The 25,317-nt window shown below is 31.9% G+C and overlaps 7 protein-coding genes across 13 annotated transcripts in view; 6 read left to right on the top strand and 1 right to left on the bottom strand.

Moving 5' to 3' along the window:
• The first annotated feature begins 777 nt into the window (after positions 1–777).
• Positions 778–3,709, top strand: LOC115233459 (facilitated trehalose transporter Tret1-like). 4 transcript variants are annotated; one of them, XM_029803898.1, is made up of 7 exons: positions 778–968; positions 1,200–1,320; positions 1,483–1,552; positions 1,628–1,763; positions 1,907–2,397; positions 2,467–2,514; positions 2,732–2,881. In XM_029803898.1, the coding sequence occupies exons 2-7, from the start codon at positions 1,238–1,240 to the stop codon at positions 2,750–2,752; spliced, it is 849 nt and encodes a 282-aa protein (XP_029659758.1). In that variant the 5' UTR covers positions 778–968; positions 1,200–1,237; the 3' UTR covers positions 2,753–2,881. The 4 variants fall into 4 exon arrangements, with proteins under 4 accessions (XP_029659758.1, XP_029659757.1, XP_029659755.1 ...); XM_029803897.1 differs by having other exon boundaries at positions 1,486–1,552; positions 2,467–3,709; XM_029803895.1 differs by having other exon boundaries at positions 2,467–3,709.
• A 135-nt stretch (positions 3,710–3,844) lies between these two features.
• On the top strand, positions 3,845–7,222 carry LOC115233458 (polypeptide N-acetylgalactosaminyltransferase 1-like). 2 transcript variants are annotated; one of them, XM_029803892.1, is made up of 10 exons: positions 3,845–4,199; positions 4,292–4,679; positions 4,816–5,004; positions 5,121–5,287; positions 5,366–5,540; positions 5,691–6,021; positions 6,145–6,330; positions 6,404–6,652; positions 6,747–6,890; positions 6,981–7,222. In XM_029803892.1, exons 2-10 carry the CDS (start codon positions 4,474–4,476, stop codon positions 7,128–7,130), a joined length of 1,797 nt encoding a protein of 598 aa, XP_029659752.1. In that variant the 5' UTR covers positions 3,845–4,199; positions 4,292–4,473; the 3' UTR covers positions 7,131–7,222. The 2 variants fall into 2 exon arrangements, with proteins under 2 accessions (XP_029659752.1, XP_029659754.1); XM_029803894.1 differs by having other exon boundaries at positions 4,165–4,183.
• Positions 7,223–8,181: 959 nt separating this feature from the next.
• Positions 8,182–13,130, top strand: LOC115233501 (structural maintenance of chromosomes protein 2). Its single transcript, XM_029803985.1, has 8 exons — positions 8,182–8,504; positions 8,779–9,201; positions 9,276–9,554; positions 9,918–10,691; positions 10,773–11,360; positions 11,453–12,074; positions 12,162–12,415; positions 12,692–13,130. Exons 1-8 carry the CDS (start codon positions 8,337–8,339, stop codon positions 13,115–13,117), a joined length of 3,534 nt encoding a protein of 1,177 aa, XP_029659845.1. The 5' UTR covers positions 8,182–8,336; the 3' UTR covers positions 13,118–13,130.
• A 4-nt stretch (positions 13,131–13,134) lies between these two features.
• LOC115233502 (ribosomal protein S6 kinase delta-1) lies at positions 13,135–16,808 on the bottom strand. Its single transcript, XM_029803986.1, has 6 exons — positions 16,363–16,808; positions 15,149–16,276; positions 14,845–14,978; positions 13,654–14,779; positions 13,476–13,571; positions 13,135–13,409 (listed from the first exon to the last, which is right to left on the bottom strand). Exons 1-6 carry the CDS (start codon positions 16,456–16,458, stop codon positions 13,305–13,307), a joined length of 2,685 nt encoding a protein of 894 aa, XP_029659846.1. The 5' UTR covers positions 16,459–16,808; the 3' UTR covers positions 13,135–13,304.
• Positions 16,809–16,913: 105 nt separating this feature from the next.
• Positions 16,914–19,731, top strand: LOC115233505 (kelch-like protein 40b). Of its 3 annotated transcripts, none has more exons than XM_029803989.1 (7): positions 16,914–17,225; positions 17,674–17,775; positions 17,982–18,363; positions 18,499–18,692; positions 18,791–19,123; positions 19,219–19,347; positions 19,447–19,731. In XM_029803989.1, exons 1-7 carry the CDS (start codon positions 17,031–17,033, stop codon positions 19,519–19,521), a joined length of 1,410 nt encoding a protein of 469 aa, XP_029659849.1. In that variant the 5' UTR covers positions 16,914–17,030; the 3' UTR covers positions 19,522–19,731. The 3 variants fall into 3 exon arrangements, with proteins under 3 accessions (XP_029659849.1, XP_029659851.1, XP_029659848.1); XM_029803988.1 differs by having other exon boundaries at positions 16,922–17,225; positions 17,674–17,850; XM_029803991.1 differs by lacking the exon at positions 17,674–17,775 and having other exon boundaries at positions 16,915–17,225.
• A 922-nt stretch (positions 19,732–20,653) lies between these two features.
• On the top strand, positions 20,654–23,172 carry LOC115233506. The gene is made up of 3 exons (XM_029803992.1): positions 20,654–20,917; positions 21,056–21,247; positions 21,378–23,172. The coding sequence occupies exons 1-3, from the start codon at positions 20,654–20,656 to the stop codon at positions 21,612–21,614; spliced, it is 693 nt and encodes a 230-aa protein (XP_029659852.1). The 3' UTR covers positions 21,615–23,172.
• A 198-nt stretch (positions 23,173–23,370) lies between these two features.
• LOC115233504 (rabenosyn-5) overlaps positions 23,371–25,317 on the top strand; it is a 3,480-nt gene continuing 1,533 nt past the window's right edge. Inside the window, exons 1-5 of the mRNA XM_029803987.1 lie at positions 23,371–23,944; positions 24,080–24,202; positions 24,338–24,478; positions 24,583–24,744; positions 24,826–25,177. Coding sequence (XP_029659847.1) covers positions 23,809–23,944; positions 24,080–24,202; positions 24,338–24,478; positions 24,583–24,744; positions 24,826–25,177 — 914 coding nt within the window. The 5' untranslated portion in view covers positions 23,371–23,808. The remainder of the gene's footprint in view (positions 23,945–24,079; positions 24,203–24,337; positions 24,479–24,582; positions 24,745–24,825; positions 25,178–25,317) is intronic.

The following is a 25,317-nucleotide window of genomic DNA, read 5'->3' as shown; positions in this document are numbered from 1 at the left end:
AAATTTGACCAATCAGGACAAAGAAATTTTAGTTCCTTTTGTTCTGATTAGTCAAATTCCAATCTTTAATCTTCAATTTTCAATGCGTAGTCTGATACGGGCTTTACACGTACACGGTTCACGCTTGTGTCGTATCCCCTCTACACGCGCTGGCAGCGGGCACAAAACGCAAAACTTGCATCTATGGTTGGAAGTTGGAAGCTAAGACGATCTTGAATATAAGAACGGACTATGAATACCGGCCTATGTCTATGGATGCGCTGTAGTAGGAATAAAGTCGCGCATGCGCACTAAGCAAACACTATGAATCCTCACTAACGTATATAATTCGATCAAATATAAAGCCCGTATCAGATATGATACTATGCATTGAAGATTGAGATTCAAGATTGAAATTTGACCAATCAGGATAAAGAAATTTTAGTTCCTTTTGTTCTGATTAGTCAAATTCCAATCTTTAATCTTCAATTTTCAATGCGTAGTTTGATACGGGCTTTAAGTGCTTTTCCCAGCAATAAAACACAGATAGAAATGTCACGCAGTTGGCTATCGAATGGAGAATTTTTTAAATCCCGAACACTTTTCTATTTGATAGCAAATCATTGTGTTCTATGTTTCTTACTGGAAAACTCCAATTATAACGTCAGGAAAATCGACCAATCACGAATCTAATTTGAGGAAACCGTAGAATTGCGTTTGTATACAACACGCATGATTGGTCAATTCGTGCATAAATATGTTGTGACATAGAGTGGGTTTCGTGTTGTTAGATTTTATCTCCATTGCCATAGTCCAATGTGAGCTTCATACTCACGAGACGAGACGATTTCTTGGCGTTTCTTGACTTCTTTTTATTTCAAAAATGAGGAACATTAACATAAATAAGTCTAAGTCTTCTGGTAGACGATTACACAGCGCAATAACGTGAATATCAATTGGAATCAACTAACAAGAGCATTTTCGATAGGGTGACTATCATACAGCTTTAGTACTTCTATATACACGACTTCAATTAGTAAATTTTGTTATACAAACGACAGAGAAGCTTCTAAAAAAGGAATCTCTGATGTATCTGAGAGATCAGGTCAATTAGTCTAATTGATACATTTTTATGATTCTGTCTTAATTTTTTAAATATATAACAGTGATGTACCAATTGTTATATGCTATATTTATTATTTATTGTATGCTTCTTTTAGAAATACATCTTGGCAAGATATCGTTATTATTATCTGAAATGGATAAAATACAAGAACATGCTGATGAAAGGACGTACACAACTGTAGAAAATGACAAGAAACTTGACAATGAAACTATAAGGTAAAATATATAAAGTGCTTGCATAAAGAGTACAAATCAATGTTATTTGAAAAAGAATTTTGTATATATGTTAATTTATGTGTAAATGTATTTATTGTTATTATTTTTGAATTTCTTTGCATTTATTTAAAATATCTATAAACTATTTTGAATTTTTTGCAGTAGCTTTCTTGATCAAACTTCCATCAGAAGCTCAAAGGAAAAAATAACAATGACAGATATAACACCACAGGTAAGATTTTCATGATATCTTTATTTTCCATGTTTCTCTATAGATGTAAATTTTTATCACAATTATTTTCTTCAGGTTATTGCAAGCTGTATAATTCATTGCATGGTTATAAAAGCTGGTATAAACATGGCTTATAGTACAGTTTTAATAAGTGGATTAGCATCAGACAGTGTTGATTTCAAAGTAACTGAGAACGAAGAATCTTGGATAGGTCAGTTTTATAATAAGATTTATATATCTATAAGTTGAAGTTATACGCTTACAACAGATGTGTAGTGTTATTTAGAAATTCTTATTAAATTAGGATAGCACGTGGTAGTAGCGCTATGTTATTTTGTACTTTTTGTTCTGTAGCAAGCCTAGTTACAATAACATTGCCAATAGGATCTATCATTGCTGGCCCTCTAATGGATAAATTTGGACGCAAACCGGTTTGTTTATTATCTTGTATTCCTGCAGCAATATCATGGATTTCATTGATTCTCGCTAAATCCTTAATTACTATTTATGCGGCTCGAGTTATAGCCGGCATTGCAGCAGGATTAACGACTGTTGGATTGGTTTATATATCAGAACTCTCACATCCGCAAGTCAGACCGATGCTTCTATGCCTTAATTCGGTATTTGTTTCATTGGGTATATTAATTACCTGCTGTTTGGCTGTACTGTTAGATTGGCGTAAAATGGCTATAATTTTCCTTGTATTAGAGTGCTGCATTTTCTTTGCATTTTACTTTGTACCTGAAAGCCCTTACTGGCTTGTATTCTTTACAAATGGAATATTTGACGAAAAAAGAATTTGCAAAATGAAATGCAGTCTAAAACAACTTAACAGACGACAAACGGTGAGTACAATAATGTTTCGTAATATCTTCTATACATCAGAATATCTTCAACAAATAAACGTTTTCTAGATTTACGAGCAAGAATATTCGCGAATCATGGAAACGTACAGAAACCAAGTGAGCGGGTCAAAAAATATAACAGTATTTATAAAATATTATCACAAATTTACATCTCCGACCGTCTATAAGCCTATAACGATACTTTTCTTACTTTTTCTGTTGCAACAACTATCTGGTTGCTATGTGATCATATTTTATGCCATTTCTGTCTTTCGTGAAATGGGTGGAACATTTGGCAAAGGTTTTGATGAAAACGATGCCCTTATTATGTTAGGTATCATTCGATTCATTGTAAGTATACTAACAGTGTTTTATAGTAGAAAATATGGCAGAAGAGTTCTCTGCATCTTGAGTGGAATTGGAATGACTATTTCTATGTTTCTTTCGGGAATGTATATGTATTTCACAATGTCATATGATGAAAATGGTAATATAGAGGAAACCATGGTGGACCAAAAATGGTTATTACTATTTTTTGTATTATCTTATATTTGCACCAGTACGTTTGGATTTATAAATATACCGTGGACGTTGATTGGAGAATTATTGCCTGTATCCATACGCGGTATCGGTGGGGGTCTCATGGTTTCTTTTGCTTACATAATGATGTTTGTTGTTGTGAAGAGCTATCCTTATATTTTAAAAAGCATGAGTATTGAAGGTATCTTTTTCTTTTTTAGCTTTATCTCCCTAATAGGTACAGCTTTTGTATACTTCTTTTTGCCAGAAACTTTGGGCAAATCATTTTCTGATATTGAACAATACTTTCTGTCTAAAAGAGAGAGAGAAACATTCGATGCTATTCCTAGAACTTCCTAGAATTTTTTGCTTTTATTTCGATATATTTGGGTATTTTGCATGATATGAATAGCATTTTCGAGTGAAGAAAATTTGATCGCTCTGAGAGCGATTAATTACGTCATAAACTCTGTCTTGAATTATTAGGAGTACTTGAATTATTAGATTAATTAATGAAATATTTCGAGTAATTGATTGTGTGATTAATCAGGACAAAGAATCTTGTGCTTTAAAGCCAAAGTAGCGTTAAATGGGATGATTATTAATGTATTACTTATATTATATCAAATTCAAAACCCATTTTTGGTCAAAAATATGTTTATGGCGAATTGTGATCAAATCTGCTTCATTCAAAAACGCTATAATAGTGATTAATAAAAGTTTACTTAATCTATTACAAAAAGAAATGTATAATAATCTCAGACAATAAATTGGGAAAAGTCCTAGAATAGTAATGTTACATATGATTGATCTTACATTTAGAATATTGTATATAATTGGGCTCTTGTATATACTTTTTGCATCTTAAATCTGGTGTAATTATGTTATTTTCACATTCACTTTAGCCTAAAATTAAATACAACTTATATATGCCTCAAAATAATGTATTTCTAAAAGCTTTCCTTCTATAGAGTGCTAGTTTCGTATTTTAATTGTACAGAAATTATTAATTTTTTATTTATGACATGTGTGTGACAGGAGAATAAGACAATTTTCTTTTGCTATGGATTTAATATTATCTACATTATGCTTGCAACCTGAAAATTTGCAATAAAAATAAATATACATGTATATCAAATGTCAATACACACACCGGTATAACCGGTCGGAGGGCACATAAAAATGTTGTTACGGGCACTGACACATGTTGATTTTTAACCTCTTTTTTTTTTTTTCTCTCTCTCTTTTCTCGTAGTAAAGAGCAAATGTATGGCTAGCACATCGTAAATATCGGAACATATGTATCGCTTTTATCGCGGTAATACGCGATATCTTTCAAAGATCCATATTGACAATTTGTTTTCACCTGTTGCAGATGTGGCACGCGCCGTGAACGGAATACATAACCGACAATAACTACATATACATCTGACAAGTGTTGCTCTACCATAACCTGGACCTTTTGACGTTGGCAATAAATACAGTGATTAATATATTACCGATTATTGGATATATCGGTTATATTGGCTATGCGATGAATTGTATTCCTGTAGAATAATGCCTGTTCACCGCAAAACTCTTGTGTTGAAATTGTCATTTTGCACACTGTATATAATTGGTATTTTCATTATCGCCCGGCAAATATTTCGTGCTGATGACAATTCTAAGAGTTACAAGGATCAGCTACCATTTCCAAGAGAAGACAATAATTCGCAAAGACAAAAAGATGTAGATATTGCGTTGCAAAGGTTACAGAAGGAAAGGTAGATTTGTATTTGATCTTGTTGATGCTGTATAATTTATCATCTGCAGTTTTGTTCACTTATTTCACACATTTGTTTATTATTAATTTTATTCAGTTATTTTGCACTCTTTCTAACAATTAAAAAAATATTTTAGATATGAGGAGCAGATATTAAAGTTAGAATATGATGTTGTACCTGGACTCGGAGAAAATGGTGAACCTGCTTACCTATATGGAAAAGATAAGTTTCGAGGTGAAGCAGCTTTGAGAAAGAAAGCGTTGAACGTTGTTCTCTCAAATAAGATATCATTAACTAGAAAATTACCAGATATACGCAACCCACTGTAAGAATTTAATATGTGTGATACAGCATTTAAAGAGATTATTTTTATACATCTACATGTAATAATATTCTTTCTCTTTTGTATTTGTAAATGCATATATGGATTTTACATTACAGATGCATGAATCTTACATATGACAGATTATTACCAAGCGCTAGTGTGATAATTATTTTTTATAACGAACCATGGAGTGTTCTGTTACGTACGGTACACAGTGTCCTGAAGGATTCTCCGCCACATTTATTGAAAGAAATTATTTTGGTTGACGATCATAGTGAAGAAGGTATAGAAAAATTAATATCAGTATTTAAATTAATGATAATGTACTAAAAAGTATATTTTTTGTTTTGTTGATTTGTAGAAGAACTTCAAGGACAACTAAATTATTATCTTTCAACACGTTTACCTGCAAAAGTAAAGTTACTGAGATTATCGTATAGACAAGGACTGATACGCGCTCGTCTTCATGGAGCTAGAAATGCTAAAGGCGATGTTCTTGTTTTTCTGGATGCACATTGCGAAGTTATCAAAGACTGGTATCAATTTGAACTGGTATTAATTTAACTAGAAAACATACTTCCTCTGTTTTATATATATATCCGATTTTTATATCTTAAATATAACAATAACTTTACAAATGAAAAGAGAGAACATCATTAATATTTATATATTTTAATACAATACAGGTTACAACCATTGTTACAGCGAATAAAGGATAATAAAAATGCTGTATTAATGCCAATAATTGATAATATTTCCGAGGAGACACTCGAATATTTTCATGATAATGAAGCATCTTTCTTTCAAGTTGGTGGATTTACATGGTCTGGTCATTTCACATGGATAAATATTCAGAAACATGAGATCAAATCACGTTCTTCTCCTATATCACCAACTAGGTCTCCTACTATGGCAGGTGGTTTGTTTGCTATTAACAGAAAGTATTTTTGGGAAACTGGTAGTTACGATGATAAAATGGATGGTTGGGGAGGAGAAAATCTGGAGATGTCCTTCAGAGTAAGTAAAATTTCTAAATATTCTTACTAAACTTATTCTGTAATTACATTCACATGTATCAAGAATTTAATATTAGCCTAATGAGATCAATTTTTTTTTTTATAAATTGATACTCTCCGATAGATTTGGCAGTGTGGTGGTACATTGGAAATCATTCCTTGTTCTCGAGTCGGTCATATATTCCGAAACTTTCATCCATATAAATTTCCAAATGATAAAGATACTCATGGAATAAATACTGCTCGTTTAGCATTTGTGTGGATGGATGGATATAAGAGATTATTTTTGCTCCATCGTAGTGAATTCAAGGTAAAATCAGAAATTATTCAAATAATTATTTAAGTCACATATTGCATCTTACATAGATAAATAAAATTTGCAGGATAATCCAAAACTTTTTGGAGATATAAGCGAACGTTTAGAATTGCGTAAAAGGCTCAAATGCAAAAGTTTTAAATGGTATCTTGATAATATTTATCCAGAAAAATTTATCCCTGATGAAAATGTGGTGGCATATGGTCGTGTCAGATTACGCAGTAAACAATTGTGCCTAGATAATTTGCAACACGAGGAAGATAAACCATACAATTTAGGTTTATACAGTTGTCATACTAAATTATATCCAAGTCAGGTTTGTAAATTTTAATGCCAATTGAACCTAACCATTAATGTCATACTTGAAGACAAATTCGCTAAAATTCCATGTTGTATTCGCTACAAATTAGTTTTTCTCATTGAGTAATTCTGGCGAATTACGGAAGGAAGATACTTGTGGGATAATATTAGATGACAATCAACAGCCACATGTACAAGTTCAAATGACCGAGTGCAATAATGAAAACGGCGGAAAAGAGTGGATATTGACTAATGTACTGTATCGATTTTTAATATTAACAAAGATTATTACGCGCACGCTATGTATATCGCGAAAATGACTGAATAATATGCTTTGATTGTAGGATGGCAGAATAATACATGTAGAAAGTGGGCTCTGTCTCGATGGTACTGGATTACATAGCGACGAGAACGTACGAGCGACTAGCTGTGCTAATATACCGGGTCAATTATGGAGATTTGATTTTTCCAATAATAAAATGCTATCTACATAGCATATATTTATTGCATGTACTCGCGTATTTAGAGTATGTGCTCTATTAATTGAGGTACTAATGAATAAAAATTTTTTACTGTTTCTGCTAAACATGTACATTCAAATTCCTTATATTCCATCTTTTATTTTTTTTCTGTATACTATTTTGGAATAAATTTTTAATTAGTCCAAGCAATAAACAAAATCCGAATATCTACATAGATTCCAAGAAATTTTTAATATCTTACAAACGTTTTTTCACACTTTATTACATTCGGAGTTTCTTTGTTTTGATTGATCAAAGCAAATAATATCAGACTAGTAGGTTTTTGGAACTTAATCAAATAGCTATTTTCGAGTCGAACGCATCCAAATATTTATGCATGATTGTTGATTCGGCAATTTTGTAACGATTATTTTGACAGTTATGGATCTATTATGTATATTAAATATACGATTAATAAAATGCAATATATAATTTTTTTTCTCTCTTCTGTTCGGTGATAACTGCCATGTCATTTCATCATTCATCTCAATGTAAAACCCAAACGAGGAAATGGCGGACTTTATCGATCATCCTTTATTGCAATGTTAATTGGCTCAATAATTGTTGCTCTCTTTCCATTTACATCAAAATTCAGATAATTCTCACTTGCGTTCTCTCTCACTCGCATGTATGCTACGTGCGAGCGAGAGAGAACGCAAGTGAGAATTATCTGAGTTTTGATGTAAATGGAAAGCGACTATTGTAAATTGTAAAAAATAGATTTCCAGTAGGCAGTATGGCAGTGAATTTTGGAACACGGCCTTAAGTCCGTATCAGACTACGCATTGAAGATTGAGATACGGACTTTATATATTGAAGATTGAGATTAAAAATTGAAAACTGAAATTTGACCAATCAGAAACAAGAAATTTTAGCTCCTTTTATTCTGATTAGTCAAATTCCAATCTTTAATGCGTAGTGTGATACGGGCTTTACTTTGTGACCAATCATCCTTCGATTTTTGTGGAAATAACAGAAGCTGATTGGCTCCTTACCTCGCAGGATATATTTCTTCGCTTTTGTATGCGAGTATAACGGTTGGTTTTCTGCGAGTTATCAGTTTGAAACATTCGAATTTTGCGGGAGATTAGCTTCTTGCGTTATATCGCGTAAAGTGCATCATAACTAATATGCTAATAACGTTGTATTTTATAATATATTCTGTTATTAATTTTAACGATGTATATTAAATCGATGATATTGGAAGGATTCAAATCCTATTGCAAGAGAATCGAAATAAACGCTTTTGATAAGGAATTCAATGCAATCACAGGATTCAATGGCACTGGAAAATCAAATATTTTGGACGCAATATGTTTCGTTTTGGGCATTACAAATCTTGGTCAAGTGAGTGTATAAATCTTGTTCTTCATAATTTTTTTTTTGCAGGATATTGCACAATATTCTAATATAGCCTTATTCTTGCATAAAGTTTTCTCATAAAAAATATTCTTGGATAACTTTGTGTTATAACGCATATAATTACAAAAGTTTTTTTACATTAATCATTAATATTTGCTATATGCATTAAAAATGAAAATTGTTTAGTACATTTATTGCAAATTATTCATTATAATTTATCAAAATATATAATTAACAAGGTGGATTTGCTTAAATACAGGTACGTGCTACTTCTTTACAAGACTTAGTTTATAAATCAGGACAAGCTGGTGTGAAAAAAGCCAGTGTTACAATAATATTTGATAATCATGACAGAGAGTCGTCTCCTATGGGTTATGAACATTACGATGAAATTATAATTACAAGACAAGTAATAATTGGCGGTAAAAATAAATACATGATCAATGGAACAAATGTACCAAATAAACGTGTACAAGATCTGTTTTGTTCAGTTCAGTTGAATGTGAATAATCCACATTTTCTGATCATGCAAGGTAGAATAACAAAAGTATTAAATATGAAACCAGTAGAAATTTTATCTATGCTTGAAGAAGCAGCTGGAACAAAAATGTATGAGAAGAAAAAACAGTCGGCACTTATTACTATAGAAAAGAAGGATAGCAAATTGAAAGAGATTAACGATGTATGTTGTCAATACAGTTTCGCATGGATACATTTTACACATTAATATTTCTAATTGTTAAATCTATGTTTTAGATTTTGAAAGAAGAAATAGGACCAAGATTGAATAAATTGAAGGAAGAGAGAACACAATATGTAGAATTCCAACGGATAGAGAGAGAACTTGAACATTGCAAGAGAATTTATCTTGCATGGAAGTATGTTACTGCTTTAAATAATAGTCAGAAAACAGAAGAGAATGTCAAGATTGTGCAAAATAAAATAGATTTGAATGTAGAGAATATAGCTACTGGTGAAGAAGAAATCAAAAACATAGAAGAAAAATATGCTGAGCTATTGAAGAAACGGGAAGAGGTATGATTTATTTGTTACTTTATTTGTTCTATTTCTTTTTTTTATAAAATTCATAGATTATTTGTAAATTTATATAGAATATCATATAGAATAATAAGATATAAACAACACTGAAAGACTAAGAAGATATGTTTAGAAGATGTTTTAAATTTGCATTTGTTTATATGTGACACTATTATTTAATTTTTTAATATGTGACTCTCATATATCTTTATATGAACAGTTCTTTTTTGTTATACATGTAATCTAATAATAATAATACAGATTTTTTAAGAATAATATTGAATTTACCATAGGCAGTTTAAATAGTACTTTAAATGTGCAGTATAAAATAAATATTATTATTAAGCAATCTTTCAATAGGAGAAAGGTGGTACATTGGAATCCTTAGAGCAAGAGTTACAAGGATATGAAAAGAAGCAACACAAATTAACAGCTGAAATTAACAGTAACAAAGAAAATATTAAAATAACAAAGAAAACAATAGATCAAATAAAGATTAACATAGCTGATGATAAAAATGCACTTAACTTAAAAGAAGAAGAATTAGAGAAAGTTGGAGGAGTTTTTCAGAAATTAAAGGAAATGGATCAGAAGGATACTGAAGCATTATTAAAAGCACAAGAGAAGTATCAGAAGATCAGTGCTGGTCTATTGGAGAGTGAAGATGGTAAAAATGCCACATTAGAGCAACAATTAATAAATGCCAAGCAAAGCATAACGCAAGCGCAAACTGAGCTTAAACAATGTGAAATGATGCTGAATCATAACAGGCAACAGTTGAATAAGAAACAAAAAGATATGCATAGCACTGAAAATGAATATAAGAAATATAATATGGATCTGGAGAAGAAACAGAAAGAATTGAAAAATTTGGAGAATGAATTGCAAAAATTAAACTATAAGGATGGTTATTCAGAAAGCTTGAAAAACCAAAAAAATAATTTGATGGCAGAAATAAGACCATTGCGTGAGAAACTGGATCAGTTTGAACTAAGACATCCTCAAACGAGGTTTGAATATCAAAATCCTGAACCTAATTTTAATGCAAAATCAGTAAAAGGTATTGTGTGCAAATTAATTAGCATAAAGGATAAAAAAGCTGCATATGCCTTAGAAGTAGCTGCTGGAGGAAAGGTAATATTCATATATTAATAATATTCATTTATCAATAATTTTTTAATGAGAATTTATTTTATGATAGTAATTTTGTTTCAGCTTTATAATGTAATAGTTGACACAGAAAGCACAAGTAAAAAGATCCTCCAATATGGACAATTACAACAACGAGTTACTATTATACCACTTAATAGAGTGACTGGTAAATTTATGGATCAACAAACAATCACTTTGGCAGAAAGATTGGTCGGAAAAGAGAATGTTCAACCTGCCTTGGCTCTCTTAGATTTCCCAAATGAGATTACACCAGCAATGACTTGGATTTTTGGCCAAATATTTATATGCAAAGATATGGAAGCTGCCCAGAAAATAGCATTCCATGAAAGAATCATGAAAAAATGTGTTACTTTAGAAGGTGATCTCTTTGATCCAGCTGGTACGTTATCTGGCGGTGCTCCAGCAAAATCTGGATCAATTCTATTAAAACTAGAAGAATTAAAAGAAACTCAAAATGAACTTAACAAGAAAGAGCATCTCTTGAGAGATGTAGAGACTGCTTTATCAAATGTTGCACAAACTGCAGAAAATCATGCAATATTAAAACAAAAATTTGATCTAGTGACTTATGAAATGGATATGATACGACAGAGATTGCAACAAACAAGTTATCATAAAATTAAGGAAGAGGTATGTACATATGTATTTGAAAATCAAATTTACAGTAATTTGTATGTAAATATATATTTTATAAGTTGATTATTTTGTTGATGCTTTGATAGGTAGATTCTTTAAATGCAACTATTGAAGAACTTAACCAACGGATAACCACAGCAAAGAATTTAGAGAAGGATAGCACAAAACGCGCAAAAGACATAGAAACTCAGTTAAAAGATGCAGTAAACATTCGTGAAAAACAATTAAAAGAAGCTGAGAATCAATTAGACATCTTAAAGAAAAAAGCAGAACAAAGTCGCAAAGAATGGCAGAAACGGGAGCAAGAATCAGAAACACTTGAATTAGAAATAAAAGAGTTGAAAAAGAGTATTGAAAGTGGTAATGAGCAATTACTTCAAGCTGAAGGAAAAAGCAATTCGTTTGAACAAAAGGGAGAAACTCTTCAGCAAGAATTGAAAGAAACAAAAGACAAAGTTACAGAACTACAGAATAGTGTTAAAGAACAAAAGAACGTTATTAATAAGCAAAACAAAGATATGCAAGGATTATTAACAAGAAAAGAAGATATTATTAACCAGAACAGAGAACTGAAATTAGACATTAAAAAATTAAATCATGAAATTAATGATATCAAAAAGTGTGCGGCTGATTGTAAACATAAGGTTTTGGAACTCACAAGAAAATATGAATGGATCGAGCAAGAGAAAGCTTACTTTGGAAAGGAAGGTATTTGAATAAACATATACATATTATTTTATTAGATGAATATAAAAATATGATCGAAAATTATGTATTTATTATATATACTTTTAGGTGGAATATACGATTTTAAAATCAATAAACCAGATGAAATGGAACAGAAAGTACAACATTTGGAAGGAATGCGCGAAAAGTTATGTCGCAATATAAACACACGATCAATCAATCTTCTTGATAAAGAAGAGGAACAGTACAACGAGACATTAAAAAAGAAGAGGATAGTTGAAAATGACAAGAAAAAGATTCTTGAGACAATCACACATTTAGATGAAAAGAAGAAGCAAACTTTGATTAAAGCTTGGGAGCAGGTATAATTTTTTCATTGAGAGGCAAAGTTTTAAAATACAAAATTACACATAACTCTCTCTATATTTTCGTGTATAATAAAATATATCTTTTTTTTTTTTAAACATATTAGATTTTATATATATATAGGATGTATGTCATTGCGTGTGTACATATGAATACATATATAACAATTTAAATCTGATATGTTATAAACAAATTTATTTCTAATTTAGATTATGTGAATATTATGTAAATGCACAATTTGCAAGATATATTGATCAATTTTATTTCTTCAGGTAAACAGGGACTTTGGTTCAATATTCAGTACTTTATTGCCAGGTGCCGAGGCTAAATTAGAACCACCAAAAAATGAAACAATAACAGATGGCTTAGAAGTGAAGATCGGATTTTCAGGAGTCTGGAAAGAGTCGTTGGGAGAATTATCCGGTGGTCAAAAATCCTTAGTTGCCCTGTCATTGGTCTTAGCTATGCTTCTTTATAAACCTGCACCGCTTTATATCCTAGATGAAATAGATGCTGCCTTAGATCTTTCGCATACAGAAAATATAGGCACAATGTTAAAGAAACATTTTAAACATTCACAATTTATCATTGTGTCCTTGAAGCCTGGTATGTTCAACAATGCTAATGTCTTATTTACAACTAGATTCATTGATGGTATGTCAGCAATAAGCAGAACTGAGAAAATAAAATCCAAATAATTATATTACACAATTTCTTTGATCAAATTAATTTTTTATTTTTGTTTTTAGAACTACTTATTTGTATTACATTAAAATAAAGTTTTTATATATAAATGAATTTATATCTTCTTTATAATAATAGATACATATTCAACATTTTATTAACAATTATGCGAAATTTATTTACTGTCTAATAATATAAGTATTACGTTTGAGAATTATCCATAGTGGACCAATCAATTCCCGCGAAAAACGGATGACGTTTTATTTCATCTATTGTCAATCGTTCATCCGGATGATATTTCAGTATCTGCAACCATAATATTATAGATAAAGTTACAATTTGTCATTTTATTTTTTATAAATATAAACTTACGCCATATAACAAAGATCTTGCATTTTCTGATAGCTTGCCAGGAATGTTAACTGTGGAATGTGAGTGAAATAATCCCGGATGTTTGACGATAAACGCCTGTTTCAAAAAAAAAAAATAAAGACAAACTTTACTATTGTTGAAAATAACCTTACAATTAAAAATGCCCAATTTTACATACAATGCCAGTAAGTAGTTCATACAAAATAACTCCAAAACTCCAAATGTCTGTAGCGGATGTAACGAGAATAGTCGGAGAATACATTGTGGATTCGGGCGACGAATATGGATGAGTTAGCTTCGACAATTCCACATTGCGTTGCGGTACAATATAAGTGAGCCGCACATGTCCTGCGTCGTCGAGAAGAATATTATCAGGTTTAAAATCGAGAATCAAGACGTTCTGTTGATGAAGTGCCTCCAGAGCTAAAAGTATTTCAGCCGCCCACGATCGAATTACAGCTTCAGGTATTTTCCAAAGTATCTTTTCTTCATCCATAGTATTTTCTTTACACGAATGCGAATATTGTATTTCATCAAGACTAGAGTTAACGTTCGACGAAATTGTCCGATCGATCGTATCTTTAATATTATTATTTTTACAGATGTATATTATATTATCGGTCAAGACATTTTGTATTGAAACAGTATTCGAAGTAGAGTTGTTATAAAATGAATCATTGACTTTATTTGCAAGTGAATTATGGATTGTGCAATCTTCATTTAATACAGACTCGCGAATATTCTTCGATATATTCGAATTCTCGCTATTGCTTATCGATAAAGAATTAGCGCCTTTCGAATCTTCGTCCTCCGCGAAACTTTTCATTGAGAGATTCTCAGCGACACTAATATCATCTATCTTAATATTATTTGGTGACTTATTGCAATAAATATCAGATAATGTACAGTCTGATTCTTGAAATACTCTAGCTTTCGCGTCCATCGATGGTGCATCTTTCGAATGTCTCGATCCCTTAAATTCATTTAACCGATTTGCGACGGAATTGCTTTGTCTCAATGTCGCATTAACGGATTGTAACAATTTTTGCGATTTTTCTAACAATTGTACAGTAGGCACCTCCATATAGATTTCATTTAGGACATCTATAGAATATTGATGATCCTTTCCCCGTTTATTATTTTCTACAACTTCTTCTGCTTTATTCGGTTCGTGAATACTTTCATTGTTATGGAGATCCTGATTAATATGTTTATTTGTACATACATGATTTGAAATCACATCAGTATGCAAATAGTCAGATGCTTCGTAATGTAGTCTTACAAAATCCCATAGTTTTCCACAACTATAACACAGAACATAAGTAAATGATATTCTACAAAATATTACAAGTGAAATTATTATCTATACCTTGCATATTGCAGAATCAGAAATATAGTTGTCTCAGTTTCAATGCATGCGTATAAATGTACCATGCATGGTACCTGCCCACGTAATATATAATCACTTATATTATCCTCGTGAACAGAAGATCTTTCTACAGTCTAAAAAAAATTATCTCAAATTACTCTAGTTATATAACTACAAATTTCTAAACGCTATCTACAACATCTACTATAATATTTAATATTATTGAAAAATTATAATTTAAAAAATTTTTAATGTCTTAAAATTAAAGCTTGTGTGAAATATATATCCAATTGAGATCTCTTACTTTTATTATCCTGTTACAATTCGCACGGATATCCATCACGAGCATCACCAACTTTATTACTTTAAGTACTTTATAATATTGAAGCTCTGATACCGGTTTGCTTACTATTGAGATATTACAATTTAAATGCCTGTTATATAATTGTTCAGCTCGTACTAAATACTTTGATATTTTATCCTTTATACTTGGTACCCTTGTACTATCGGGATCAAACTGCACGCCATTTATAAGACACGATATTCCCAGTTTGTACTGCATGAAAGCTTCCTCGTATTCGGCTATAGATTCATGCTTGAAGGCCGCGCTCATATGAGCAGCAGCTACTAACAGATATTGCGTAAAATCCGTCTGTGTCTGATATGAAGTATTCACTTTTTCCTGTAATATTGAACACGTGGAACGCGTATTACAATTCGAAAAATCTTTAATATTATTGTTGACATTATAGAATCCTGACACATTGCTTAGTGTTGTTACATTGTTTTCGTCAAAGTTTTTATTTCTAATATCTGCATCGCAATCTCTTCTAATAGTATTTTGCGCATGCGACTTTTCCGTTTTATAACTTTGTTCTTCCTTTTTCACATTTACAATCTGTAAATTGATAGCGCTAAGAGATTCGTTCTTTCTTTGAGATGATGCGAATTCGTTCTCGTTGGTATAATTAATATTTGGCAATGCGGAACACGGATTTGACAAAACATTGCGAGATGTTTTTGATAGCACTTGAAGATTGTTTTGTGCTGTAGTATCATTTGCAAATGCAGAATCATTCAAAGGGGCGATGAGATCATCCTCCGATGTATCGGAGCATAAGGAATGCGCGCAATAGCTAGCATAATTATCCGCATGACTAGTTTCAAAGAATGTTATAAAAGTATCGCTTGAGTATAAGTACGAATGTCGTCCTACAAATTCCAAAAATTTCAAAATGTATCTCTTTCTTTCTTCTACAACTTCGGCCTCAAATCTGCCGAAATATTTTGATTTGGGAAAAGTTGGAAAGGCTTCTTTTATTCCTAAACGCTTGTGCAAACTACTGAGCTCTGAGTGAAGCTTTTTGAAATCATTGTAACGTTTCCATACAGATACCTTTGACAATTCTTCGTGAGAAGATTTCAGAAATACCTACAAAATATGAAAAGCTTGATGATATTATCGAGACCCAGAAAACAAAATGTACAATAATATTTTAAAACATCTATCACATATACCATAGATGTAATTTTGTAAATTGTGAAGCCCTTCTTATGCCGCCTTGTTTCCGTAATTATAAAACGTTTAATCCATTTGTCTTTTGCAGGTGCCATTACTTAACTTACATATTGATCGATAAAATTTTCTATATTTTGATAATATTGAGATTTCTCATCTGTCATGAGTGTGGAAAATGTAAACTAATGTAAAATCATTTTTGTTTTCAGTTCCATCGTTTCATCACACATATCATAAGCGTAGAACAATATTTCTATTAATGCGCCTGAAAGGCACATATTATTTTACACCCGTTTGCACATTTTTATACGATTTAAAGTAGCATCTCATAATTATGCTAAAAATCGGAGCGAAGCAAAAATGACAGAAAACTGTCACCTGTCACTTCTTTCGCGGAACGAACGAGAAGCGAATGCGTATTAGTAATGCTTGCATGGCGACAATAGCGTTATCTAGAATCTAGCGTTATGCGCGCGATGAGTGGCTCCACCGATGATTGGTCGTTCGATAGGGAATTTTCAAGCATCTCTTATATCAATCGATCTGTGTGCGACCGTCTGAAATGATGGATAAACTTGCCCATCTTATATACGCGATCACAGTCCCATTCCGAATTCCATTCGTCTCGAAGGACGAAGAATTGGAAAGGAAACGAAACTGAAACGACATGACTGACGTTGCTGGCCAGCGTAAAGTTAATCAGAGTTATCGCTTTAAATGGAGCGATTATCAAAACCACCTATCCGATGTCGTACGACAGTTGTTGGAGGAGGACTGTATGGTAGACGTCACTCTGTCCGCAGCTGGTCAACGTATTCACGCGCATCGCATCGTATTATGCGCATGCAGCACTTTGTTTAAAGTAAACAAACTGTCTCTATCTCGTAGCATATTAACAATAATTATTATCATTATTAATTATTATTAATAATAAAATAGTATAATATAATAATAAAATATAATAATAATTATAATTATTAATTGTAATTATAATTATCTCATGATAATTCCGCGAACGTTCTGAGAAATGTTTTATTTCGATCAATAATTCGGAAATACAATTGGGCATTATACATTTAATAGCAGCAATAGTAATTGCACAATTGTATAAAAACTGTATATAGTTTTCCCCAAAATTTCTTTTGTTGTCTCTCTATATATCTCTCTATATATTGCTTGTATAATATATTGTACAAAAGTAATATAACAATATATTAATATAACGATATTACATATGATAATTATATTTATATTTTTATTTATTAATATATATAGTAATTATTGTAATATCAATATCGCATAATTTACAGGAAGTTCTTAGTCAAGTGACAGAAGATTATCCAACAATTATTCTGAGTGATATATCACCTCAGAATATAAAATCAATTATTGAATTCATTTATCATGGCGAGGTTCGAATTCCTGTAGATAATATTAATAGTTTACTTGAGGCTGCGCAGTCGCTAAAAATAAGTGGTCTTGTCGATGTTAGTGTCAAATTGTTATCTACTGTTAATTGTATCCTGCAAGCTATTTTGAATTTTATTTTGCTATAAAGCTTATAATATATATATTGTATTGTCAGAAATGTATAATTGTTTCATAATATTTTCAACAGATAAATGGATTTGAAGAAAAAACTATTAAAAACATAAAAGATTCTACGGAAGAAATTGTGACGGAAATAGATAAAATTGAAGAAAATGCAGTTGGATCTTTAGAGAATGACTTACATACACAAAGCATCATTGAAAATTGTACCTCAAATAAGAAGAAGAAACGTCGCCGCGAAACTACAAAGAGAGATTACAGCGATGACATGCTGGCTTCTGCAATTAATGATTTAAAATTAGGACAAACTTTAATAGAAGCTGCTACTAAGCACAATATACCACGTTCGACGCTATATATGAGGGCAAAAGCATTAGGCATACATTTAAATACATCAAGAAACGGATATCCCGCAGAATGTATGAGTGCAGCAATAACTGCTGTGATCAGTTAGTGTCTTTTTTATTTTAAATTTATATTTTTAAATTTTAATATATTATACACATTCCAATATATATGTTTGTATGTATATGTACATGTCATTAATTAATAATTGTATAAATCACTTACACTTTTCTTATTAGGTGGTTCAAGCTTACAACATGCATCAGAAATGTTCAGAATTCCTAAAACTGTGTTATGGAGACGCATACAAAAAGAGGGTTATCAGAACTTACGTTCTGAAACAAAAAGGTCATATGCTCTAGATACACGAGAGGCTGCTGTTAAAGCTTTGGAAAGAGGGGAGAATCTGACAAAAGTTGCACTAGAATTTAAAGTAAATTTTGTTTCAATTACTTTCTCTTTTCGTCTTTTTAAATTTTTTATTTCATTTGTAATTAATTTCATTAAAGTCAATCAAATTTAATTTAACAGATACCAAAGACAACATTGTTTAGAGATAAAGCACGGTTAGTTGATCAAGGTAAATTGCCTTTGTCATTTTGGAAGAAACGCAAAACAGAAAATGAGGAATTGAAAAGATCGCGATTAGAAGAGGCTGTGGCTGCTTGCAAGGGTGGCAAAATGTCGCAAGCTGCAGCATCTATGACATACCATATTCCGAAAACTACGATATGGCGAAGGCTTCAACAAGAAGGGAAAAAAATGGGAAGACTATCAAATATGAAAAAACGACATCTGGGTGATATGCCACAGCATGATACTGAAGTAAAAATACAGGAAGGTTCCAGTTTTAGCTATTGTGAGGTAATGTATCTACTGCAAATTCTGCAAGCTGTGTGTCTAATAAGCTGGAATTCATGATATTTTACTATCTAATGAAATACATAATATATGTATAGGTTTCTTCAGACATACCTATAACTTATATAGATGAGAATAGTATACCTGAAGATTCTGTAATAATCTTAACAACAGAGGAAATGGAACAATTGAATTTCGAAGAAGGAAGACAAATTATTGTAAATACAGTATGTAAAATATTATTTACATTTGTAATGATTTTTTCAAATTAAAATAGCAAATTAATTCTCATCTTTATTACTACAAGTCATTTTTATTCTTTTCAGGAATCCGGGCAGGAATTCATTCCATGTACAATAAGTATTGAAGATAACTCAAACTATTCAGAAAGTGAAAGTTAATATTGAAAATACAGATGCAAGTTAAAATTAATTAATATTAAATATGTACATAGTTATATATATATGATACTTTAAAAAATTTTATTATATTAATATTACGCTTATATTTTATCACTAATGTATAAAGTTTTTTCTGTATAAAGATGAAGAACACAATAGATAATGCAAACAAACTTGATTCGTCCTAATAAAAGAGATGAATTTTATGTTCGCAGAGTGTTCCTTATTCTCTTAGATTGTTGTCATTATTATTTATGACATAGTTAGACAAAATGTATTTCTTAATTTATGCCAATATACATGTTTGTGTTTATACTTATATATATTTTGCAACAAATGGTATTTTTGGACTTAAATGCATGTAGGTATATCTAAAACTAAATTTTTAAATTCGATTTATATAAGAAATGCAAAAAAAGAATTATTTTTTGTTTGTTTACATTAATATTGAACAATTTTACATATTGCGCGGCTTTTTTCTAAAATATTTTATCTTTTACATTATTTTAAACACTTCAGTCTTTTAGAGACACTTAGACGAATCGGCCAATCACAGTTGAGTGTCCTCGAAAACATAAATTAGATTAGACAGATAATACTAGATTATGATTAAAAGTATAAAGTATAAAAGGTTAAATAAAAAAGCCTATCAAGGAGGAAGAATGGTATATGTATACGTTTAAATCGTACAATTCCAAAAGAAACTATGAAAGAAACAGACATCTCATCAGACGCATATTGCGCAAGTTAGACGCATCCGATGCATCAGTGCGCGCGCGTGTACGATTCATGCTTTGCTCGCAGTCATCAGCAGCCATCAGCAATTGCTCGTATCGCATTTACAAACACGCGGGTGCAGCCACATTGCGCTGCGCCACGAAAGAGAGAAAGAAAAAAAATCTACAAAAAGCGCGTTCGTCAGAGAAGAAGTCTCGTGTCTCATCTTGGTGAAATCGTGCAATTGCGCTCGAGTTGCGACGCGCGATTGACGCAACAGTCGTGATCGTTACTTTTGTCCCCGTTCGATTGTAATAACGCTGAAACGAGGTGCTTCTCCGCTCTTCGCGAGCGATCGTGACCTTCCTAATCGAGAACGCCAAGCGGGAAGATTGCGTACATCTCGCGGGAGGACATGCCGGACAGCGGGGCCGTCTATCAGCCGACGACCGTCGGCTACACGTACGACAGCGGTGGCGATGGCACCGGCGGCGGCGGTGGCGGTGGCCTGAGGCACGGTTTCTGGCGCATCATGTCCAGGCACAAGCTCAGCTCTAGAAAGTGGCTCGAATGGATGCTGCTGTCGGTCGCGCTGTGCTTCTTTGTCGCCGGCCTCACGACGACGCTCGTCAGCCTCGTCTCCACGGATGGCTCGTCGCAGACGAGTTCCATACAGGAGGTAAAATCGCGATTCTCATCAGGGTGATTGTGCAAATATATTTTATCATTTCTGGAATCTATTGTATATTTATAATTATCTCGTCATTCAGATTTAGATTTGTGTGTTTAAAGTGATTATGAATGAATTCAATCGTAGGTAAAATCAGAAGGGCATACAACGATGGCTACAAATGTACAACAACAAATAGAGGATGCGGGAAAAGGTTCCGTAGCATTAGGCGCTGGAATGATGTTGGTCGGCGTATTACTCGGCTTAATTTGGGCATGGCTCACTTTCTTTCGTCGTAGCAAATCGCCGAGAAACGGCATGACGGGCAGCAGTGGTCAGGTAAGCGGACACAGTTAGCTGAATATGATATTTTGCGCTTATAATTTTATTTTACCAGAAGCCATCCGCTCTCTGGTACGTTTTGTACGTCTCGTTTCTTTATCTTATGTACGCGTTGCTATGAGGAAAGATGTTGGGCGGTTTGAATCCATCGACTGACTTGCTGGTGGGTTCCACTTCGCAGTACGGGCCAGTACTCACAGAGGTGCCGAGTCAGCTGAAGATGAAGCAAGCCAACTCGCACGACACACCAGTGCTGCCGCTTTCCGATCAAGAGGAGGAAACGCACACGCTAATGCAAGAGTCGGCAAGCCCGCCGTCCGTTTCCGTTGGATCTAGCACCATCGTTAATCAGATTCAAGGTTGAGTAAAGCGATCGATTGTTTTCGCGCGCGAAATAAGCGCGTATATAACACGTGCTTTATCGCTTCGATTGTATAAATCTAACGCGTTCCCGAATGAGTTTATTATAACTTAGCGATTTTTGCAAATCGCCTGGCTTTATTTAGGATTGGGTATCGTCTCTCTGACTTCTTTGAGTCGCGGCATACGATGCTGCTGACATTGATCTTGTGATTTAATAATTTTATGCCATTTGAAAGAAAATATTTCTTTCTTTTTTAATTTGCCCGAACTTCGTTTACATTTTGTAGCATATTTTTTTTTTTTTTTTTTTTTTTTTTTTTTTTTTTTTTAGTAGACAAGCGTGCGATTTAAGAGATCTCATTTATAGTATATTTAGAGTATTTGGTATTTTTAGTCCTCTCCCTGTTTTTGCCTACACACATTCCTCCACTCCGTCCACTACCATCATTAATATGTTAAGTGAGCATTGGATCCAGATAGAAAAAAGTATATAATACACAGATTCTATTGTGAAATTGTATTGTGAACAGTTGCATTATGATTGTCTCGTGAGACTTAAAAAATAATTTTTATATCAAAAGCACATTAAATTTACTGTAAAATATATTTCTTTTTAAGTTACATTTATATATTATTAACAAGTATATAGTTATTAACTCTATACTTTATAAACATATATTTTGGGCAAATTTGCACACGTCTGAACAAAATTAAATTATCTTGCCTTGATTTGACGCGTTTGTAATATTGATACGCATAACATACATTTAAGTACTAAATGAGTAACAGTAACAGCAATCATCATTGACAATATATACTGTAAATTAAACATCACACACATTGGTATATATACATTAAATCAATAATTGTTACTGTATTTAATACATACACAAAATGTTATGTATACATTAGTATAATGTGTATAAAACATAAGACGAAATAGACTGCAACCTTAAAAGATGGTTGATTTAAAATTTGCATGCCGTAATGCACAAGTTCTCTATCTCGTTTCGATTTATTTTGTGTTTATATTATACATAATTTTATATCGCACATAATTTTATTACAAAATGATTTTGTATAATGGACATATTCGCTTTAATGGAATATCTATTGCACTAACGCATTTTTTGTGATTTTATAAAATTAATGTAATTGATCTCGTATATACAAATAGAATGTAAATGTAGGTTTTATTTCTCCTGCCAGGAATATAAAGTCATATAAAATTATTAGTTTAAACATGATACACATATGATATTGTATAAAGCACCAATTTATAATATAATTTTTATACATTTATTGTTTTTACTAAAATGATGTGTTCGGTTTTATAATATGTAAAACAGAATTTTTTGAAAGAATCGGAAAGGATGGCCTGTAAATTTGTCTGAATTCAATGCTGTTATAGATCAAGCACCTATATAACACCTTCATTTTTTAACATTTGTATGAGATCCCTATTATATCTGTGTTATTGAGCCGTATATACTAATTTATGTAAATGTCCTGAGATATATATATATATATATAAGATAAATAAATACATAAAAACAATATAATTTATGGCTTCCCTTTCACGCTTTTAAAAATGTTTATTTACGTGATAGACATATAATGTTTTTCAAGTTTTTTCTACGTTTCTCGTAAGATACAAAATATATAAATATTTAAAAACTAAATTAATATTTTATTCTTTTTTTTTTATTTAAAGCCCGGAATTTATGATTCGAATAAAAAAAGGCATTCTTATGTCAACATATATATCTAATCTTTCATAAAATAATTTTATAATGCTTTCTATATCAATCTTATCTTTAATTTGGACAAAGACTGGACAAGTACAGAAATGTCAAATCTTTCAGTAAGGTTTAAAGGACCGAAAATACATAGTAATAAGAATTGTAACAGAAATATTTCAAAATACTGTTCTATATCATATAATATCGTTCAATATATATAAATATCGTAGACATTTGATAAAAACTGGACTAACCAAGATACATGTTCGCGATCGCATGAGGTTAATGCGTTTGACATTTCTATCAGCTGTCACATTCAATATGGCCGTCTGCGAGATGCATTTTTCTTCCGAATTATTGGAGAAATGTCTACGTTAAAACGCAATGTGAAACCGGTGAACGCAATCAAAGGACTCTAAACTGTAAATCACAAGAATATATTTTAGCCTTGTAATGGCCGGCAACGGTGAAGTGCTCGAGGGATTTATATGCCCCATATGCATGACCGATTTCAAGGCACCCAATCATTTGACCAAACATTTCGAGGAAGTCCACAATGATGATCCTGAAATTCTAAAATCGTTGAAAGGTATACATAGCTCGTTTCGTCTTCTTATCTTATTATTTTATCGTAAAAGAAGTTCACAGAGTTTCAAAGTTGTACTATCAGTCACTAAGCCTGTAATGTATACAAAATGAATATCGCAGAGCTTGCGTGTTGTAGATTTGTTTGGCAAAGCCAAGAAAAAGATTTTGAAACAGGATGATATACCAGAAACATTTCAAAGCGCAATTCCACAGGACAAGAGAAGAAGTCCTGAAATTAATTGGGGACCACAAGAAATAGGTACAAATACATTCTATATATTATCTGTAAACACAAACAAACAAGGCTATTCTTTAAATAGGAGTAATCTTTGATTTTGAATTATTGTTGACAAATATTGGATATCATGTGACTAATTTTAAAGAACTGTTTCAGGTGCAATTACAACTCATACAAAGTACTTTAAGAATATAAGAAACACTCGATTAGAGAGATATGCTTATGAAACAAATAAACTTCTTATAAGGCTAGATAAATTGTTAAATAATTTACCATCAGATCCTGTCGATAGAAAAGGTGAAAATGTATATTAAAAGATAGCTCTTTACTTACCAATATATCTATAATATTTTGTCTTATGGTATAATAAAAATATAATATAAATAAAAATTTTATAACAGTTCACGAACGCACTATTGTGCCATGGATTGATGAGAAAGATGTGAATTTATGCCCTAATTGTGCTAAGAGTTTTCATTTGGCGAGGCGAAAACATCACTGCAGACTTTGTGGAGCAGTCATGTGCCATAATTGTACAGTATTTCTCTCTATAAGTGACGCACGTATGTAATACATATAACATTAATGACACAGATAAATTTCTGAAGTTACATCTGATGAAAACAGTTCTTTTTTATTTTTAGGAAAAATGACTAGTCCTGTGTCTGTACAAGATGATTCCGCTCTGTCCTCTACGTCGGAACGAGCATTTCCTGAGAGAATAGTACGCTCGCGCATTGGTCTCACAAAGTTGGCACGCTCACCTTCCAATGGTAGCTTGAACAGTATCTTATCATTAGTCAATGATTCAGCTAGCAGTGAACAACACTTTAGAATTTGTACTCACTGTATAAATTTACTCGATGCAAGAGAAATGCAAAAGGCCAAGCAGTTCGACAAACCGATTGTCTGCGAGTTTTACGAGAAAATGCGGGGGTACATGAGCGAAGCCTCACAGCATTTAGCAATGTACAACAAAATATGGGAATCGTTACAGTATGTGAACTTTTTATCTTAAATATATCATATTTAAGATAACATTGATTTATATGAAATACATGAGATATCGCATAAAAAAATATGATATATAAAAAAAATGATTTAATTACTGTGCAAATTATAAATTATATATATAT

Source organism: Formica exsecta, unplaced genomic scaffold, assembly GCF_003651465.1.
Source record: "Formica exsecta isolate Colony F162 unplaced genomic scaffold, ASM365146v1 scaffold175, whole genome shotgun sequence".
Classification (NCBI taxonomy): Eukaryota; Metazoa; Arthropoda; class Insecta; order Hymenoptera; family Formicidae; genus Formica; species Formica exsecta.
This window is presented reverse-complemented; position numbering and strand designations above follow the sequence as displayed.

Coding starts and splice junctions, on each gene's coding strand:
- LOC115233459 (XM_029803895.1), top strand. CDS start 1,238: ATGGATAAAATACAAGAACATGCTGATGAAAGGACGTACACAACTGTA. Junction 1,553..1,627: donor TGACAGATATAACACCACAG/GTAAGATTTTCA, acceptor TATTTTCTTCAG/GTTATTGCAAGCTGTATAAT. Junction 2,398..2,466: donor AACTTAACAGACGACAAACG/GTGAGTACAATA, acceptor AACGTTTTCTAG/ATTTACGAGCAAGAATATTC.
- LOC115233458 (XM_029803892.1), top strand. CDS start 4,474: ATGCCTGTTCACCGCAAAACTCTTGTGTTGAAATTGTCATTTTGCACA. Junction 6,331..6,403: donor TCCATCGTAGTGAATTCAAG/GTAAAATCAGAA, acceptor TAAAATTTGCAG/GATAATCCAAAACTTTTTGG. Junction 6,653..6,746: donor CTAAATTATATCCAAGTCAG/GTTTGTAAATTT, acceptor GCTACAAATTAG/TTTTTCTCATTGAGTAATTC.
- LOC115233501 (XM_029803985.1), top strand. CDS start 8,337: ATGTATATTAAATCGATGATATTGGAAGGATTCAAATCCTATTGCAAG. Junction 8,505..8,778: donor GCATTACAAATCTTGGTCAA/GTGAGTGTATAA, acceptor GCTTAAATACAG/GTACGTGCTACTTCTTTACA. Junction 9,555..9,917: donor TATTGAAGAAACGGGAAGAG/GTATGATTTATT, acceptor ATCTTTCAATAG/GAGAAAGGTGGTACATTGGA.
- LOC115233502 (XM_029803986.1), bottom strand. CDS start 16,458: ATGGCACCTGCAAAAGACAAATGGATTAAACGTTTTATAATTACGGAA. Junction 16,277..16,362: donor TTTACAAAATTACATCTATG/GTATATGTGATA, acceptor CATATTTTGTAG/GTATTTCTGAAATCTTCTCA. Junction 13,410..13,475: donor CAAGATCTTTGTTATATGGC/GTAAGTTTATAT, acceptor TTATGGTTGCAG/ATACTGAAATATCATCCGGA.
- LOC115233505 (XM_029803988.1), top strand. CDS start 17,031: ATGACTGACGTTGCTGGCCAGCGTAAAGTTAATCAGAGTTATCGCTTT. Junction 17,851..17,981: donor AAATAAGTGGTCTTGTCGAT/GTTAGTGTCAAA, acceptor TATTTTCAACAG/ATAAATGGATTTGAAGAAAA. Junction 18,364..18,498: donor AGCAATAACTGCTGTGATCA/GTTAGTGTCTTT, acceptor TTTTCTTATTAG/GTGGTTCAAGCTTACAACAT.
- LOC115233506 (XM_029803992.1), top strand. CDS start 20,654: ATGCCGGACAGCGGGGCCGTCTATCAGCCGACGACCGTCGGCTACACG. Junction 20,918..21,055: donor AGACGAGTTCCATACAGGAG/GTAAAATCGCGA, acceptor ATTCAATCGTAG/GTAAAATCAGAAGGGCATAC. Junction 21,248..21,377: donor TGACGGGCAGCAGTGGTCAG/GTAAGCGGACAC, acceptor CTATGAGGAAAG/ATGTTGGGCGGTTTGAATCC.